The sequence below is a fragment of the Capra hircus genome, chromosome 14, assembly GCF_001704415.2.
Source record: "Capra hircus breed San Clemente chromosome 14, ASM170441v1, whole genome shotgun sequence".
Classification (NCBI taxonomy): Eukaryota; Metazoa; Chordata; class Mammalia; order Artiodactyla; family Bovidae; genus Capra; species Capra hircus.
In genome coordinates this window covers 20722963-20742687 of record NC_030821.1, presented here as the reverse complement: position 1 = coordinate 20742687, position 19725 = coordinate 20722963, and the positions used below count along the sequence as shown (strand labels likewise).

At 41.2% G+C, this 19725-nt stretch overlaps 1 protein-coding gene across 1 annotated transcript in view; it reads right to left on the bottom strand.

Moving 5' to 3' along the window:
- The window catches only part of ATP6V1C1 (ATPase H+ transporting V1 subunit C1), a 39988-nt gene extending 21653 nt beyond the window's left edge, over positions 1-18335 (bottom strand). The window contains exons 1-3 of the mRNA XM_018058330.1: positions 18192-18335; positions 4545-4711; positions 3257-3324 (exon numbers count right to left, since the gene is read on the bottom strand). Coding sequence (XP_017913819.1) covers positions 3257-3324; positions 4545-4676 — 200 coding nt within the window. The 5' untranslated portion in view covers positions 4677-4711; positions 18192-18335. The remainder of the gene's footprint in view (positions 1-3256; positions 3325-4544; positions 4712-18191) is intronic.

Below are 19725 nucleotides of genomic sequence, written 5' to 3'. Positions count from 1 at the left end.
AACTGGTTCTTAACTGGCCTTTCACTCAGGAATACGACTTCGCGTGTATACGTGCTGTTACCGCAGTCGTGTCCAACTCTGTGCGACTCTATTGACCACAGCCTGCCAGGTTCCTCTGTCCATGGAGATTCTCCAGGTAAGAATACTGGAGTGGGTTGCCACACCCTCCTCCAGGGGATCTTTCCCACCCAGGGATCAAATTCACATCTCTTACATCTCCTGCACTCACAGGTGTGTTCTTTACCACTAGCCCTACTTGGGAAGCCTAGTACATCTTTAGGTCTATCTATTTCCTTAGCACACGCTGTTATGTGGAAAGATTTCTCTGAAACACCTCAGCCTCTATTACCAGAGCCAGTGCATTTGAGGTTCTATCAATTCACAAAAGTCTAACACCACAGAAGGGAAGACCCTTCTGCATAGATTTGGAGAAGTTCCCCTCTATTCAACCCTGTTCCTTAAGAGTGTCAATCAGATATACACTTCTTAAGATTCGCCAAAATTCTTTTTTTTTTTTAACTAATTATACCTATTTACCTAAGCCCTAAGTATTAAAAGCTCTGTATCTCAAGACTCAAATGATTTGATTGTAGACTGATTCTGTCAATTAATCAAGATACAGAAAGTTATTAAGGATCCCATACCCACCTTCAGCCAAAATACACAGAAACTGAATTTCCTAAGTAACTAAACCTGTAATCTAGAAAAGTCTTTTAATGTAACTGAATTTTGGACACAAAAGCATCACTAAATAGATCTTCCAATAAATAGCAGAACATCCCCTGTTCACCAACCAAAGACTTAATATGCTAGGGTGGCAACACTCCTGAAATTATCTACAGATTCTACACAATCCCCACTGAAATTCCAGCTGACGTTTTGCAGAAATTTGACAGTGTTCCTATAATTCAAATGGAAATGAAAGGAACCAGAATAACCAAAACAATCTTGAAAAGACTAAATAAACTTGGAGAACTCCCAGTTTCTGATTTTAAAACTAACTACAAAGCTACAGTAAAGAGGGCAATGTGGTACTGGCATAAGGACAGGAATATGGAACACAAAAGAGAGTTCAGAAATGTTAATAACTCTTACATTTATGTTCAACTGATTTTTGCAAGGGTGTCAGGACAATTCACTGCAGAGAGAGAATAGTCTTTTTAACAAATGGCATTAGGACAACTGGATATTCACAGTCAAAAGAATGAAGATGGACTTCTACCTCACACCATATACAATAAGTAACAAAATGAATTCAGTTCAGTTCAGTTCAGTTGCTCAGTCGTGTCCGACTCTTTGCGACCCCATGAACTGCAGCACACCAGGACTCCCTGTCCATCACCAACTCCCAGAGTTCACTCAAACTCATGTCCATCGAGTCGGTGATGCTATCCAGCCATCTCATCCTCTATCGTCCTCTTCTCCTCCTGGCCCCAATCCCTCCCAGCATCAGAGTCTTTTCCAATGAGTCAACTCTTCGCATGAGGTGGCTAAAGGATTGGAGTTTCAGCTTTAACATCAGTCCTTCCAAAGAAATCCCAGGGCTGATCTCCTTCAGAATGGACTGGTTGGATCCCCTTGCAGTCCAAGGGACTCTCAAGAGTCTTCTCCAACACCACAGTTCAAAAGCACCAATTCTTTGGCGCTCAGCCTTCTTCACAGTCCAACTCTCACATCCATACATGACCACTGGAAAAACCACAACCTTGACTAGACGGACCTTTGTTGACAAAATAATGTCTCTGCTTTTTAATATGCTATCTAGGTTGGTCATAACTTTTCTTCCAAGGAGTAAGCGTCTTTTAATTTCATGGCTGCAATCACCATCCGCAGTGATTTTGGAGCCCAAATAAAGTCTGACACTGTTTTCACTGTTTCTCCATCTATTTCCCATTAAAAAGACCTAAATATAACAGCTAAAATTAGAAAACTCTTAGAAGAAAATATAGACACAAAACTGTGACCTTGGATTAGGCAATGGTTTCTTAGATACAAGGACAAAAACATAAGCCACAAAAAACGATAAACTGGACAGCAAAACCATCTAGGAAGTGAAGAAAAAACAGAGAATGGGAGAAAATATCTGCAAGTCCTATCTGATAAGAGAGTTGTATCCAGACTATATAAAAAACTCTTACAAGTCAATAATCAAAAGAATCATAAGTCAATCAAAAAACAGGCAAAGGATCCAAACAGACATTTCTCCAAAGAAGAAACACAACTGGCCAACAAACAAATGGAAAAATGCTTAACACATTATTAGCCATTAGGGAAATGCAAATCAAAAACACGGTGAAATACTCTTTAATATCCATTAGGACTGCTATAATCAAAAAGATGGATCGTAATGAGTGTCTCATCAAGAATGTGGGGAAATCACAACCTTCATACACCGCTGGTGAGACTGTAAAATAGTGCAGCCAACTCTGAAAAACAATTAGACAGCTCCTCAAAATGTTGAAAATACAGTTACCGTATGCCCCAGTAATTCCACTCCTAGGTACATACCCAAAGGAAATGAAAACATATGAACATATAAATACACACAAATATTCATAGCAGCATTTATTCATATTAGCCAAAATGTGGAAACAACCTTAATGTCCATCAACTGATAAATGGATTAATAAAATACAGTCTATCTGCACAATGTAATATTATTTGGTAATAAACAGAAATTAAATGTTGATACATGCTACAACATGGATGAACTTTTGAAAACATTACGCTAAGGCAAAGAAGGGCTTCCCTGGAAGCTCAGATGGTAAAGAATACACCTGCAATGCAGGAGACCAGGGTTTGATCCCTGGGTTTGGAAGATCCCCTGGAGAAGGGAATGGCAACCCACTCCAGTATTCTTGTCTGGGAAATCCCATGGATAATGAAGCCTGGCAGGCTATAGTCCATGGGGTTGCAGAAAATCAGACACAACTGAGCAACTAACACTATAAGGCAAAGAAGCCAGTCACAAGAGACCAAGTGTTTTCCGATTCCATTTATATGAAATGTCCACAAAAAGCAAATCTATAGTGTCAGAACACAGATTAGTGGGTAGTGGGAGGAGGGGATAACTGCTAATGGGAATAGGATGTTATGATAACAGAAGGGGGATGAAAAGGCACTAAAGTTGACTGATCTCGAAATTCATTCCAATAAGCAGAGTATGTATATATATAATAATAAACCCAATCCCAGGGAGCCTGATAATAGCCACTCTCATTTTGCTCTAGCCTGCGCATATAGATAAATACATTACCCTTCTACAAATGCATCCAGTTTAGCCAGTTCATCTGACAAACCAACCAAGACATCAAGTGTGCCAACCTAGAAGGGAAATACAACGTTTTATTTCTTAGATTTCATCCTTTTTTTAAAAAACAAGGTAATACAGCATCTTGATTTGAAAGGCCTGCAGATCTTAAGTTCTCCATATTTTATTTCACAATATGCAAATATGGTTAAAAAAATGCAAGACATTTCAAAGCTATTGTACAAGATAATCCTCTAATTCATGAGGACCACCATTTAGATGTGAAGATTCCACAAGAGCAGGCAAGTGCCTCTACTTGTCCTGCCCAATGGGAGGGTTCACTTGAAGTTGTGGTTTACATTAGCAGGTTTTAAAAGTGGATCCAGGGCTGTGCATCAGAGGGTCTTTAGTTCCATTTAGGTTTTTTGGTCTTTTTTTTAAAGAAATCTTTATTATTACTAGCCATGCCACAGGGCATGCGGGAATTTATTTCCCAGACCCCAGATCGATCTGCATCCCCTGCAGTGGAAGCGCGGAGTCCTAACCACTGGACCACCAGAGAATTCCCTGTAATTTACTTTGTACACAAAACCAAGTATGTATAAATGAGCACGTTTTAGAAGAAATGCCCACAGTCTATAGGAGTGTATCAAAGGGCTTTAAGTATTTCTTAAATGAGTGCTGTGTATAACTGTCTCATTTGGTTAACCAGCAAAATATGAATCTCATGATCTTTTCCATCCATTACAAAAGTTCAGTCAGCTGATTACTGGCAGTCTGCTTCACTTAAGAGGTTGCTAGGTTACTGATGTTTAATAAACATTAAACAGATAAACTACATTAAATAACTAAATTTGCCAAGAATAATTTAAAGAGATGCAATGGTAGAACAGTTACAATATCAGTGAGTATTACATGAATAACAGAAAAACGTATTCACTGTGATATTTAAGAATACATATTCTTAAGATTTCTCACTTCTAAAATTCTTCCTTGTGAAAGTAACACATCAAGTATTTTCATAAGATTTCTCATTAAAATTTAAATTATAATTTAGAAAAGCACAAAAGTTTAGGGGAAAATGTTACTTTGTTTTAGCAGTTTTCTTCAAAGAAACCTCAATTTCCTTGTTATCTAAAATCTGAAAATTAGAAAGAACAAGGTAAGTTGTAAATTATGCCAATCCATAGACTTTTCTCTCAAAAGAACCTGGGTATCTCATTTCGACCAAAAGGTAAGCAGAGACAGCTGTCCTTTCCTACACAATGAACTACTCTGCACAGCACAGGTTTACCTTTAAGTCAGGAATGTTGAACTTTGAAGAAACTGCAAGGTTGTTGTTCTTTGTAGTTGCTGCATGCAATTTCTCCCATGTTTGCTGACATGTTTTCTCCCCAGGAGCTGATATAAGCCAGAACTCAGTCATGTTGTTTACCAGATGTATCTTCCAAAATTAAGACTCTGAAATGTAAAACGAAACAAACTAAAAATACATTTACTACCACTTGTTTCTAAATTATTTCAGAGTGATAAGCACAGCCTGTTGCAAAACTGATTCAACACTGGCATACAATCCTAAACAAAGTCAAATTTACTTACCTGGATATAAGTCCATATAAATGGGAAACAGTGATTTATTTACAATACTAGTGCATTGGAGAAGGAAATGGCAACCCACTCCAGTATTCTTGCCTGGAGAATCCCAGGGACAGAGGAGCCTGGTGGGCTGCCGTCTATGGGGTCACACAGAGTCAGACACGACTAAAGTGACTTAGCAGCAGCAGGAAAAAGTGATGATAAAGACCTAATACATGAAGTAAACAATTTTTAAAAAATTACCCAACATCCTAAAACGGGAGCTAGTCAAGAAGGGAGACTACCAAAAATGTCAGTCCCCAACAGTTTCAACCCCCCAAAGAAGTTGGAGAGTCATCAATTAATGGGTTTATCTCAAATTTTTAAAATAAAAAACCTAAACAGGAAGTGAAAAACCATATATAACTCTGACCTTTGAAAAAGAATTGAATCAATGCACTTCAACAGTAGCCACCAAATAAATTTGCTACATCGGGTTTAGCTAATCCTACAAGGTCAGCCAAATTCTAATCCCTAGTCAAACTAATCTCAATCCCTAGCATATACTTAATGGCCATCAACTGCTTACAAAGTTGCACACACGAAAAAATACTGCCAATCAGCCTTGTAAATCAGTCTTTTATTTAAAACATGCCTGGGAGGGGTGCATAACATACAACACTATTGGATCTCAGTAAGAGGCTGTGGCTCTCTCTTTCCAGAGCTCCATTAAGCACACAACCCTCTTCCCCAACCTCTCTCCTTCTCCCCTTTCCCCTCCCTCCCCTCTCTCTCACACACACAAAAACAAAGCCCAAAGCCAAACCTCTTGGGAATGTAAGCAGGTAAGCATGAAAACACAAATATAAAAGAACTCAATATAACAGTATCATTGTTTCTACTTTAATATGCTTTCACTATAACCAACATAAACTTTCTACTACCACAGCTTGTTTTTAAACCTTTCCTGAAATTTGGAGTCTTAGATAGAAGATTAACTGTCTTACAAAGTTGTTCTGATAATAAATCAAATAATGAATGTGAAAGAACTCTGCAAATTTACATTTCCTTTAAAATGTAAAGCATGACAGTTAATTACAATGGACTTCCCTGGTGGCTCAGATGGTAAAGCGTCTGTCTACAATGCAGGAGACCTGGGTTCGATCCCTGGGTCGGGAAGATCTGCTGGAGAAGGAAATGGCAATCCACTCCAGTGCTATTGCCTGGAAAATCCCATGGACAGAAGAGCCTGATAGGTTACAGTCCATGGTGTCGCAAAGAGTCGGACACAACTGAGCGACTTCACTTCACTTCCTTATGTTAGAAGCCCATTACACGGAGAAGGCAGTGGCACCCCACTCCAGTACTCTTGCCTGGAGAATCCCACGGACGGAGGAGCCTGGTGGGTCACAACGAGTCGGACACGACTGAGCGACTTCACTTTCATGCACTGGAGAAGGAAATGGCAACCCACTCCAGTGTTCTTGCCTGGAGAATCCCAGGGACGGAGCAGCCTGGTAGGCTGCCATCTATGGGGTCATACAGAGTCAGACATGACTGAAGTGAATTAGCAGCAGTCATTACACAATTGAAGGCGATCACAGATGTCATTCTATATACTTGTTTTTTTCCTAACTTCATTTCAAGAGCATCTACCATAAACTAGGTACTGCTCTAAATGTCTTATACACTGTCATCTCAATTAATCTTCCTAACACCTCTATAAGATACATATGATCCTTTCCATTTACAGATTAAAAAACATACTCACAGAGATGAGACTGATAAAAATACAGATGCCGGTACTAAATCAATCTCTCAAGAATCCTACTCTAAAATGATTTTTCCAACATTACTGGGGAAAAAAAAAAAAAAAGCTGCACTAAGAACTATACTCTCTTAAATGGCCAACAAACTAAACAGAGCTTTTATAGTGATGGCAGGCCCAGACAAAGCACTCAGCCTGGCCAGAAAACCAGTCTTTGATGACACATTTTTACACCTCCTCTCCTCGAAAAATGGCAGGTGATGGAATCAATTTTTAACGTCCTCCTTATGACTCTGCTAAATTATCTAAACTGCAGTTTCTTCAAAGACTGTAACAATATGAGCTATTACAGTAGATGTCACTATCATACCACTTAGAGTTCTAGAAAATCTTTTTCAGCCAACAGGTTTTCAAAAGATTTCAAGAAATAAGAAAGAGGACCACATTTCCTCATTTATAAATAAATATTTGCCCGACTTCCTGAGTTTTCATTAGGGTTGAATGAAATAATGTCATGTTATTTCTAAATAGAACTAGAGTCCCCTCTGGCCTTCAAAGGCTGTTCCCAGTATCCCAAGTAGGAATTATCTTGTTTACTTACTATCTTATCAATGCCACTATAATGCAGTTATCACACTATTCTGCTTCATTTTTTTCATAACATTTTTTCCTCTCCACCTGACTGGGAAATCCTGAAGGACCAAAATCATACCTTCTTTTCTAATGCCCTGAAAGCCCAACACATGCAATTCCTGTCAATATCAGGGAGTTTATAAATGCTTGTTTTATGATAAAGTGAAATATACCAATGACTCCGATCAAAAAATCTGATTGGAGGAAAAAAATAAGAGCCGAGAAAAATATTTAAAATTTAAACTTTTTTTTAACTTAAGAGTCTTTCAGAAAACAACCTTAGAGTAACATAGACATTAAAAATTGATAAAGCTGCAAGTAACTAAGCCTTTGTCTTTCGTTATTTTAAGTGTGAATACAGAAATATAAAAAAGAGGGATTGAGAAAGAACCTCCAAGTACTTTAGGCAAAGCAATGGCCTCATTTCTTCTGTCCTCTGGTCAAAGGAAACTAACTATACAAGAGGAACCTGATGGGAAAGACAAGCTACTGAAGTATCTAAGGATAAATGTAAGAACTGCTCATGAGAAAGGCATCAGTAAGTCTTCTGCAAAATCTGTTTTTAAACAAATTATTTTTTAAACAATGCCCACTGTTATCCAGTCACTTAGATAAGTCACATAAAATTTTTTCTCTTTGAAATTTAAGTACAATTTAAGCTCAGTTCCAACAAACTAATCTCTGCAGATGAACATGTGTGTGTGTGTGTGAGGGGGAAAGGGATGGTAAAAAAATGAAATCCATGTTACAAAACATTTCTCTTTCTCTCTGAGCTGCACAGAAACAGAGTCAAACCTGTCCAAAAAGTCTGGACACTTCTACCTCTGCTGACTGCTTCAACTCACTGGTTTTTATGCCTAATTATTTCCCTTTGTTCCATCTTTAATACTGGAAGTCAGGCATTAACATAGGCAAATCACATGTTAAACAAAAGATAAAATGATTTAAAAGGCATTCCTCAAAACTCAGATCAAGGTTTAGGTCCCTCTGTTGTATGTGTGTATTCGGTTGCTCTCTGGGTGGTCTTTTTTATACTCAAGGTGATTCCAGCTTAGATGCTGAACACTCCCAAACTGTTAGCTTCAGCCTAGGCTCCTCTGTGCATCCGGAGCTGTACCCAACATGTCTCGACTACAAGACATTTTCACCTGAATATCTCAAAAAACAAAAACAAAAAAATATTTCTAGTCAAACTCCTAATCTCTTCCCCCAAACCCGGTCCTACCTGAGTGTTCCCTTAGCACACCTAGTACCCTGCAACACTGGACAACCATAATTGTCAAATGTCATCAAGATAGCAGCCAATACTTCTTCCGCACTTCCTATCTACCAGCACCAGTTAAAACAGTTTATATGGATTAACTCATTTAGCATACTGGATGGACAGTAGTTATAAAAGAAGAAACCAAGGCACAGAAAGTGCCTCATAAATTATGAATATATAGTAAAGTGCATTATCATGTCATATATCACGAGTGCCACAAATCACATGCTTATATGCTAAGCATGAATGGGTTATATGCCCTCATAGCACCTTTTCAATATTTCCTTGACACTTTTTATTGATATCTTTCTGCCAAGTAAACTGCACATTAAAGGAGGTGGAAAACATGATAGTTTTTGCTCACAAGTGTATTCTCAGCACCTGGCACAGAAGCTGGTATGCAAAACCTCAAAAACTATGTGTTGAATATTTCTGAATGAATACGTAACAGTGAAGATGAAACAAGGTAATAAAGTACCTTGCTTATAAATTGGTTAGGTCCCCTTTACTTCCTTTACATTAAAAGAAAAATCAATTTCACTGAAATATCATTTATATACAGTAAAATGTACCCACAAGAGCACAGTTAGATGAGTTTTTGACAAACACATACACCTGTGTAACCACCACCAAAACCAAGCTTAAGAACATTTCTGTCTTCCCAAACCCTTCCCTCACATGTAGGGTCAGTCAGTCCCAACCCCACTGCGGACCTTGGGCAGACGCTAACCTGTTTTGTCACACTCTAGGCTCATTGGGCCTGATCTAGAATTCCTTGGAGAAGGAAATGGCAACCCACTCCAGTATTCTTGCCTGGAGAATCCCATGGACGGAGGAGCTTGGTGGGCTACAGTCCATGGGTGGCAAAGAGTCAGACCCGACTGAGCGACTTCACTTTCACTTTCAGGCTCACTGGGCCTGATCTAGCATTCCTGTGTAAATGGAAGTCCACACTGCATTCCCTTTTGTATCTGGCTTCCTTTGCTCAGCATGGCTTTGACTGTCCATGTACTGTGTAGCGATTCGTTCTGTTTTACCTCTTAGTGTTCCGTTACATGAATGTACTGTGGTTTGCGGTTCCATTCACCTGTTGATAAGACATTTGGATTGTAACCGGTTTGGGGCCACTAACAACAAAGAACATTCCTTTTTCAAGCTTTTGTGAAAATACATATTCATTTATCTTGGATAAACATCTAGAGTAGAATTTCTGAGTCAAATGATTAACCTATATTTAACTTTATAAGAAGTCATCAAACTTTTCCAGAGTAGATGAAGCATTTTGCATTTCACTAGCAAGATACACGGTTCCAGTTGTCTCACATGTCCACTAACACTTAGCGCTATCAGCCTTCTTAGTTTGAACTATTCCAGTGGGCTGTGGCTCTCATTTCCATGATGGCTACAGTTCAGGATCTTTTCACCGTATCAGCCAGTTGTATATCTTCTTTGTGAAGTTTCTATTCAAATATTGTGTCCTTTTTTTTTTAATTGCATTGACCTTACTGAGTTAGTTTTTTGTATGATCTTGGTGCAATTTCTTTGAGATATGTGTGTATAAAACATGTATTCTGTGCCTTTCCTTTCCTTAATGGTGCTCTTGAGTAGAAGTTTTCAATTCTGATGTCCAGTTTATCAACTTTTTCTATGATTCACTTACCCCAGGGTCACAAGGATTTATCCTGCTTGTAGTTCAGAGAGATTCCTGAAACTGTGTTTAGAGTTTTCAACAATTCAGGACAAAATTCATTTTCTTCAAAATTTTTTCCTGCTTCTCTTTCCCTTTTCTGAGGCAGATACGTCATGTATATTAAACCACCTGACATTGTCCCATAGGTCACTGAGCTTCCATTCTTTTTTTTTCATCTGTTTTTCTCTCTACACTTCAGTTTAGAAACTTTCTTGCTACATCTTCTGGTTGATTGACCTTTTCTTTACAGTTATCTGCTATTTGTCTCAAGAAGTGAATTTTTCACTCTAGATGTATTTTTCAGCCTTGTTAAGTTCCGTCTTTTAAAACTTTCTTCATTATTTTCATGTTTTCTATCGAATCCCTGAGCATATCTGTAATTCACAACATTAAATTGTTGATCACTGGATTTTGTGTTCTTTCTTTTAAGAATGCTGTGTTTTAATATATGTAAACATATAGCAGATTCACTTTGCTCTTCAGCAGAAGCTAACACAACTGTAAAGCAACTCTACTCCAATAAAACCTAATTTTAAAAAATTTAAAAGAATGGTATGCTTTAAAAAAGTTTTTTTTTTTAAAAAGAGGGGATTCCCAGGTGGTCCAATGGTTGGGACTACGCTTTCACTGCTGAGGGCCCAGGTTCAGTCCCTAATCAGGGAACTAAGATCTGCAGGACACTTGGTGCAACCAAAAAAATAAATATTAATAAAAGTATGTTGCGCTTTGTTCTGACAGTCTTAAGTTACTTAAGCTTTTAGCATGTTTCATTCAAGGCTGGTTGTTACAATGGGTTGGCCAAAAAATTCTTTTGGGTTTTCTTGTAAAATCTTAAGGAAAAACCCCCAAGGAAAATTTTGGCCACCCCAATACTTTGTTAGGTTAAATCTTTACTAAATCTTTACTCTGGGGCTAACGTAGCCCTACCAATTAAGATCTGATCTTCCTGGGATTCCTCGGAATGCCCCAGGAATTCATAAGGTATTCATAAACCCTTCAGCACCATGAGCTCTGCCAACTGCCTAGTTTAAAGCTCTCTAGTCATTCTTTTGCTGGAATGTACCTGTGCCTGAAGCATGAGAGCAAGGTCTTTTTTATCTCACTGGGAACTGCAGCCATAAAGAATCCAAAGGCCAGTTTCCAAAGGAAACGCAACGTAACCACCAGGGCACTGCACTGAGAATATGAAGACTTGGAATCTAATCCCAGTTCTGCATGTCATCGTCTGTATAAATGTCATTTGCAAAATGAGAGGATTGGATTCCCATATCCAGGATGCTTTTTTGCTCCTATATTCCATGAATCTATACTGGGTAAGACCCAGGACCCTTTTTCAAAATTTTCTTGTTAAGTCCTTCAAGTAAATCAGATGATCAGTCAGGTTTTAGAACCAGTGTTGTAAAATAAGCATTTCCTTGATTATTTAGTGAATTATACAATAATGTTACATGAAATGGCAACCGTTCCTTAATAAGATGGCTACATGTCATATCATCACTATCAAGAATCACACAGTATTGTCAGTTCTATAATGCAGGAATGATTTTTGTTCTATGGAATGTAGAAACTTTAAATGTATCAACCCACTTTTCGCATGCTTTCTATGGCGGCTTATGAACTTAAAAAATAAGTGAAAAGCAAAATGATATATGAAATCAGGTACAAAACACAACAAAATCTGGGTAAACTACTGCTTTGCTCAAGAAACACACAATTTTATTTCATTTGTGAAGGACAGAATATAGAGGATTTTAAATGCCATATATATAAATAGGTGGTTTTGTGACCACATTGTAGAGTCCTGATTCACTCCCAAAACTTCTTGAAAATTTTTTCCAGGGCTAAAAACACTGCTCTAGGGACTTCCCCTGGAGGTCCAGTGGTTAAGACTCCACCTTCCAATGCAGGGACAGGGGTTCGAGCCCTGACTGGGGAGCTAGGGTGCCACAAGTTTGGGGTTTTTTTAATTTAAAAAAAATTGCTCTAGGTAATGGGAGGCTGTGCATGTTAAGTTGATTCAGTTGTGTCCAACTCTTTGTGATGCTGTGGACTGTGGCCTGCCAGGCTCCTCTGTCCATGGATTCTCCAGGCATGAATACTAGAGTGGGTTGCCATGCCCTCCTCCAAGGAGTAGAAAGAAAACAAGGCACATGACGAGATTAAAAAAAAGTCAAGCAGACTACACTGGAGGCACGAGAGAAACACGAGTCAAATTTCTTAAACACTTCTATCTTGTCTGACTGCAATCAGTATGCTTTTTTAATTATTTTTTTAAACAGTAACAAAATGGAGGGAAGGAAAGAAGAAAGGAAATCCTGGGTTCAAAGCTCAGAACCTGTTTATTTCATTACTGTATCGCCCACTTCTAAGAATTTAAAGGCAGTGTATTATTTTCCAACCACAAGTGATTAGGACGTGAAATAAAAAGAGTAAAGCAGGGACTTGCCTGACAGTCCAGTGGTTAAGCCTGTGCTTCCACTGCAGGGGTCATGGATTCAGGAGCACTAAAATCCCACAGAATCCCCAAAATCCCCTACCACGAAAGAAGAGTAAATAACAACTATCATGATAACACAAGAGGTGAGGATAATAAACTCAAAACAGCTACTAGCACTTCTTTTGTGGATGAAAGAGCCTGAACCAACACAGGGGCAACCACAGAAAATAGAGCATCCCAATAAGTGCTCCAATATTTAATTGCTTTCAAGAAATCAACACTCAGTCTCTGAAATGCAATCACCTTTCACAGTAAATTTGAATCTCACAATGAAGACTGATGGGGGTCTACATGCAAAAAAACATTGTTTTACAGTCCTTGAAAATACCAAGCTGTTCACTAAAGTGGCTTATTTCAACCTGCACAAGGAGGAATGCCTCCTTGTGAAATATCACACAGCCCTCCAACTGTGACACATCAACTTCAAACAGAGCTGATCACGGTGCAAAACAGCCACAATCCATCAATCCTAAAAGGTTGCTAATCCTTCCCCTGAAATTTTAATACCACACAAATAAAAGGTAAGAATAATAACCTGAATGATAACTTCTGAATGAATGAATAATTCTGAATGCTAAATTCTATCCTTTAACAAGGAAACATCTTAACTGGGATTGTTGGACAGGCTTGCTCACAATAAAACTTGTTTAAATAAAAGCTTCCAATAACAACAAGGAATTTTACCTCCCAAGGGAGACTTTAGTGATTTATATGTAAGTTTAAAATTGTTAGGATACACACCTTCTTTCTTAATTTTTGTGTTCTTTTGTCTTCAACTGAAACAGCACTTATAGATGGCCTATAACCACATCAAGGAGTACCTGAACTTCATGCCATAAACATACTGAAATGTGAAAGACCTTCAGTAGATGTATTTTATTAATGGCCATCTTTTTTTTACATCTTTGTATCTGGCTAGAAATACATTTGCAAAAGCCAAGCCTTACTTAGGCATAGATGCCATCATAAAAACAGAACCAAGCCAGAAAGATAACAACACATAACACAATGTTTAAAAAAAAAATCTCTTGCAACTTCTGCTAAAGCAAGTTGAATCCATAGACAGGCAAGGAAGGCACTGTACCATTACTGAAAGGAATCACCAGAACCTTCGGAGCACCCAGATACTTCCTCTCTGCCACAGGCAACTCAACACTGACCCAGGGACCAAACAATTCCTTCCATGCCAGGGAACTCCCTGACTCTACACTAATTGTCTCCCAAAATGTTACTTCCCTTCTCTTTCAGGTTGGTATCTGATAATAGTGACTGAATCACACCACCACATTTTTCACCAGAAGGTGTTAATATCTCTAAGAGGATGTATTCTAGCCTGAAATCCAACAAGCCAAAGACTTGAAACAAGTTCAGTTCAGTTCAGTCGCTCAGTCATGTCCGACTCTCTGCGACCCCATGAATCGCAGCACGCCAGCCCTCCCTGTCCATCACCAACTCCCGGAGTTCACTCAGACTCACGTCCATCGAGTCAGTGACGCCATCCAGCCATCTCATCCTCGGTCGTCCCCTTCTCCTCCTGCCCCCAATCCCTCCCAGGATCAGAGTCTTTTCCAATGAGTCAACTCTCCATATGAGGTGGCCAAAGTACTGGAGTTTCAGCTTTAGCAGCATTCCTTCCAAAGAAATCCCAGGGTTGATCTCCTTCAGAATCGACTGGTTGGATCTCCTTGCAGTCCAAGGGACTCTCAAGAGTCTTCTCCAACACCACAGTTCAAACACATCAATTCTTCGGCGCTCAGCCTTCTTCACAGTCCAACTCTCACATCCATACATGACCACAGGAAAAACCATAGCCTTGACTAGACGGACCTCAGTCGGCAAAATAATGTCTCTGCTTTTGAATATACTATCTAGGTTGGTCATAACTTTTCTTCCAAGGAGTAAGCGTCTTTTAATTTCATGTTTGCTCTCCCCAATTCTTCACTCAAGTAAGCTTGAGATCCTGTTTCCTGGTAATGACAACCACTTATTGAATATGCACTATGTGATCAGCACTCAACATGCTAACCAATTCTGTACTTGATTCCTTCGAGGAAGATGGTATCACCACCCTTATTTGCAAATGAGAGGGCAGTTAATGAAGTCTTGCCCAAGGTTACAGAGCTAGTGACTACATACACTTTACATGCAAGTTTACTAAAACACGACTCTTAACCTCTATGCCCCCAACATATAGTAGAGGGCCTGTCACTAAGAAGCACTCAGGTATATGTTCAACAGATAAAGGATGCCATCACAAAGGGTGTTTTACAACCAAATTGTACCTCTCTCCTCAAGGAGAAGTATGGAAATGTCTGAGATCATTTTAGGTTGTCCCAACATGGGGGGGTCACTACCACCATTTAGCAGCTGGTGGCCAAACAAGAGGCAGTTCTGTCCAAAATGCCAACACCACCCATGGAGAAACACTAAACTATAGGCTAGCTCGTTAACAACAACAAAACACTGTCATGGTTAAGTCACTCCACCTGTTAACCACCTTTATTTACAAATAATTTCCTATTCATGGATAGTTTACATAAAGTATCTTAAAAGATACATCAACCTCTTTCTATAAAATACCATTTTTACATTTGTCTAGCATTTTATTTTCAAATACAGAGCTAAGGTTGCATCTTCTGGTCTATAATGGAACCAAGGCACCTCTCCTCCACTGCCCTAAGGACTCCTCTTGGAACTCAATAAATATACAGCAGATTTGCTACACCTGTGGAACAGAATTTTGCTTCATTATCAAGAATAGAGTTTGAATTTTCTAGTTCGAAGGATCACTCATGTCGAAAAGAAAATTTAGATTGCCTGGTTTCACTGCTTGAGCTGTCTTTCCAAGAGCACCATGCTAATGGTTTCTACTATGTCTTTAAAATATCAGTGAAATGTGACCTGAACATGAATTAGATTGTAAATAAAAAGGTATAAAGTTGCACAGCCAAAGAGTGAAAAGGTTTACTCTGGCAGACAGATTAGAACACGTACAAAAACAAAATTCAACTAAGAGGTATGTATTTCCATTGGGTCACAAAGAGTTAGGCATGACTGAGGGACTGAACACACACACACACACACATTTGGTGCAAACTGTAGTTACCCCTAAGCAGTATAGTTCAGTTCAGTCATTCCAGTCGTGTCCGACTCTCTGCAACCCCATGAATCACAGCAGGCCAGGCCTCCCTGTCCATCACCAACTCCTGGAGTTCACTCAGATTCAAGTTCATCGAGTCAGTGATGCCATCCAGCCATCTCATCCTCTGTCGTCCCCTTCTCCTCCTGCCCCCAATCCCTCCCAGCATCAGTCTTTTCCAATGAGTCAACTCTTCTCATCAGGTGGCCAAAGTACTGGAGTTTCAGCTTTAGCATCATTCCTTCCAAAGAAATCCCAGGGTTGATCTCCTTCAGAATCGACTGGTTGGATCTCCTTGCAGTCCAAGGGACTCTCAAGAGTCGTCTCCAACACCACAGTTCAAAAGCATCAATTCTTCGGCGCTCAGCTTTCTTCACAATCCAACTCTCACAGCCATACATGACCAAGCAGACTCAAGCTCAAAAGGAAGACTGATCACTTAGGGACTGGTGTACCACAAGGAGACCCTTTGGCAAAGGTTTATTTTGGCATTCCAGCTTTGCTCTTTGGCCAATGCAATTATTTACAAAGTTGTGGAAATAATCAGAGAATCAGACTTTTGAAGCCCAAATGTTTCTTTTTAGGTAGAACTAAGGTAAATAAGGCTCCGAAGACTGACAACAAATAATAAAAGCGATCATTTACTGCCCAGTTCTATACACGAACCATCTAGCTCACAGCATTTACTTTAGTCAGATCCCGAGTACTGTTTCTTTAGATTTTATCTAGTCCCTGCAAGATACACCGGGGAGAGAAAAAGATCCGGGGGTTCTGAGACATAAACCCGAGGTTCCCTCTTGAGCACAATTTGAGATGTGCTGGTTGCCAGAGAACCGTGATTGACAAGCTAAGCACCTTTTGCCCACCCTGCTGCTTATTATCTCCTCCAGCTGAACTGTAAACTGAACAGCTTCACCCAAACTAACTAAAAAGCGGTTTTTAAAGCACTGACCACCGCTGCAGAATCCCTTTGAAGCTGCCCTACTCAAGTTTCACCGAAAGTGCTGAATCAAAGGTAAGAATGCACTAGGAGAAACTCACCCTTCTCTCTAGAGAGACTGTGATTAAGTACTGGGCAGGTAATTGGCAGTCAGAAGACAGTAAAAGTTACACTAGACTTAAAACACATCATTTGATCTGTTTCTAGATCCAAGAGTCTATCTAGATAGGTCCCAGTCTACACGATGAATGGCACTTTCATCTACTTCCTCTCAAAGACCTGTGAGAACAAAACAAACAAGAAAGGGGCTTCCTGGACGGCCCAGCGGTGAAGGATCTGACTCGCAATGCAGGCGACATGGGTTCGATCCCCGGCCAGGAAGATCCCACATGCCTCAGGACAACTAAACCACGACTACTGAGCCAGCGCGGTAGAGTCTGTGCTTCACAAGAAAGCACACAGCTTGAGAAACCTGCACACCACAGCTAGGGAGTATCCCCCCCGCGGCAACTGGAGAAAGCCGGCTCACTAAAAGGAAGACCCAGCGCAGTAAAACACACAATAATTTAAAAACAAAAACAAAAACGTAATTCCTGTGACTGTTGTTCAATAAAAGGTATTCGGGAGTAGAGTACCAAAGGATAAGTTCGGAAGGCAGAAACAGATCTTCACAAAGGAGTCTCCCCAACCCCCAAATGATCCAACATCTCCTGTGTACTTCAGGGCTGTTTGCGGTGGGCGGGCGGTAGTTACAATGACCCTCAGTGAGGGGTGCAAACACAATCTAATCTTTTCTCCCTTTGCTCTTCTGTTTCTAGGGGATTCAATTTGCCTGTGTGACTCTCTCCTCCAGTTCCTTTTCACGGTTTCTTGCCTACTCTTCCCCCATTCTAATTAAAACAAACAAACAAACAAACCACGGTCTGAGTTCTCTGGAATCCCGTTTTTTCCCCGTCACAGGGACCCTGAGTCCTCGGTGAGGGTCTCCTAGACCCTCTAAACTGCCATCACCTTATTCGCAAGCACGTACGCCCAGGGGAGACTGTCCCGCTCGCTGTGACCTCACACACACCACCCCGGATCCTCATCTGGGCCACTGTTACCTTTCGTCTCCCTGAGCGAGGATTCGCTGTGACCCTTACCCCAACCCAAGGAGAAACGCCTCAGAACCGCAGTGTTTATGCTTGCCTCTGCCACAGAACAGTCCCTAGGGCCCTTTCTCTTTTCCCCTCCTTCCCTTCCCCTTAAGAGACAGAACCCAGGCCCACGGCGGCGACTAACTCGCGCTGAGAAACCAGACACGGCCGCCCAGCCGGCGGCTCCAACGCCACAGTCTCGGCCCCCGCGCCCGCCCCCATCCCTCCCAAGAGGCGACCGCAGCGCGAGCTTCGGCCCGGCCGGGGTTTCCGAGGCGGGGTAGCCATCGCTCACTGACCCACGGAAGTGTCAAACGAGGACGTGGCTGCAGTAACAGGCAGAGAGGCGGACAGCCTGGCAGGCGTTAACGGCTCAGCGCTCCATCCCTCCCCGACCTAAGCTCCGGCCTCACGGCTTCCTCGACCCCGGCGCCTACGGAGCAAGTCACGTGCCAGCCGGGACGGTCAGCTGACCGCGGCGCGCGCCGCCCCGCCTACGTGCGCCGCTCCGCCTATGCGCGCGCCACTGCGCAGCCGCCGCGGCCGAGCCCACAGAAGAGGGGCGGGGCTGGGAGGCTCCCCGAGAGTCTGAGCAGGGGGAGCTCTTCCGGGGTGGGTGGGGTTTCTGCTTCTGGAGGTCCGCCGGAGTCCCGTCCGCATCCTGTGAGTTTCATCGCTGCCATCCTTAGGGTTACCCCCACTTCTTTTCACGTTTCTGCGGCTTGGAATTTGCCTCCAGACTTCTCCACTCAGGATTTTGTTCGGACAGCCCGGTTTTCTGAGTAATACCCTTTAGAGTTCCCTTCAGCTTCTGATGCACCTTTTCTTTACAGTCCACTTCGAGTTAATCCCATACGTGTCCTTGGAGCATTTACTATGCGCTCGTCATTGTGCTCATTTTCTTAGGATTGTCTCCCGGCGTGAATCACTCCTTGCAGAAGAGAGCTTGTAATCTAGTTCGGGCGTCTGTTGTGGGGCATGTGATAAACATCGGATGGTTGGAACCACAGTAGGTAAAAATGAAAACCAAACAAGATTACAGGGCAGAGGCACGGACAGGAGAAATCATATCCTTTGGGAGAAAAAGATAGCAAGCCGCTCTTCTGAGCCGTGCATATTTCATTAGCTTAGGAAGGTAGGTGGTATTATTCTGGTTCAGAACATAATTTAGAAACGTTCAGTTCAGTTCAGTCGCTCAGTCGTGTCCGACTCTTTGCTACCCCATAAATTGCAGCACGCCAGGCCTCCCTGTCCATCACCAACTCCCGGAGTTCACCCAAACTCATGTCCATCGAGTCGGTGATGCTATCCAGCCATCTCATCCTCTGTGGTCCCCTTCTCTTCCTGCCCCCAATCCCTCCCAGCATTAGAGTCTTTTCCAATGAGTCGGCTCTTTGCATGAGGTGGACAAAGTACTGGAACTTCAGCTTTAGCGTCATTCCTTCCAAAGAACACCCAGGACTGATCTCCTTTAGAATGGACTAGTTGGGTCTCCTTGCAGTCCACGGGACTCTCAAGAGTCGTCTCCAACACCATAGTTCAAAAGCATCAATTCTTTGGCGCTCAGCTTTCTTTACAGTCCAACTCTCACATCCATACATGACTACTGGCAAAACTATAGCCTTGACTAGATGGACCTTTGTTGGCAAAGTAATGTCTCTGCTTTTCAATAGGCTATCTAGGTTGATCATAACTTTCCTTCCAGGGAGCAAGCCTCTTTTAATTTCATGGCTGCAATCACCATCTGCAGTGATTTTGGAGCCCCCTGAAATAAAGTCAGCTACTGTTTCCACTGTTTCCCCATCTATTTGCCATGAAGTGATGGGCCCAGAT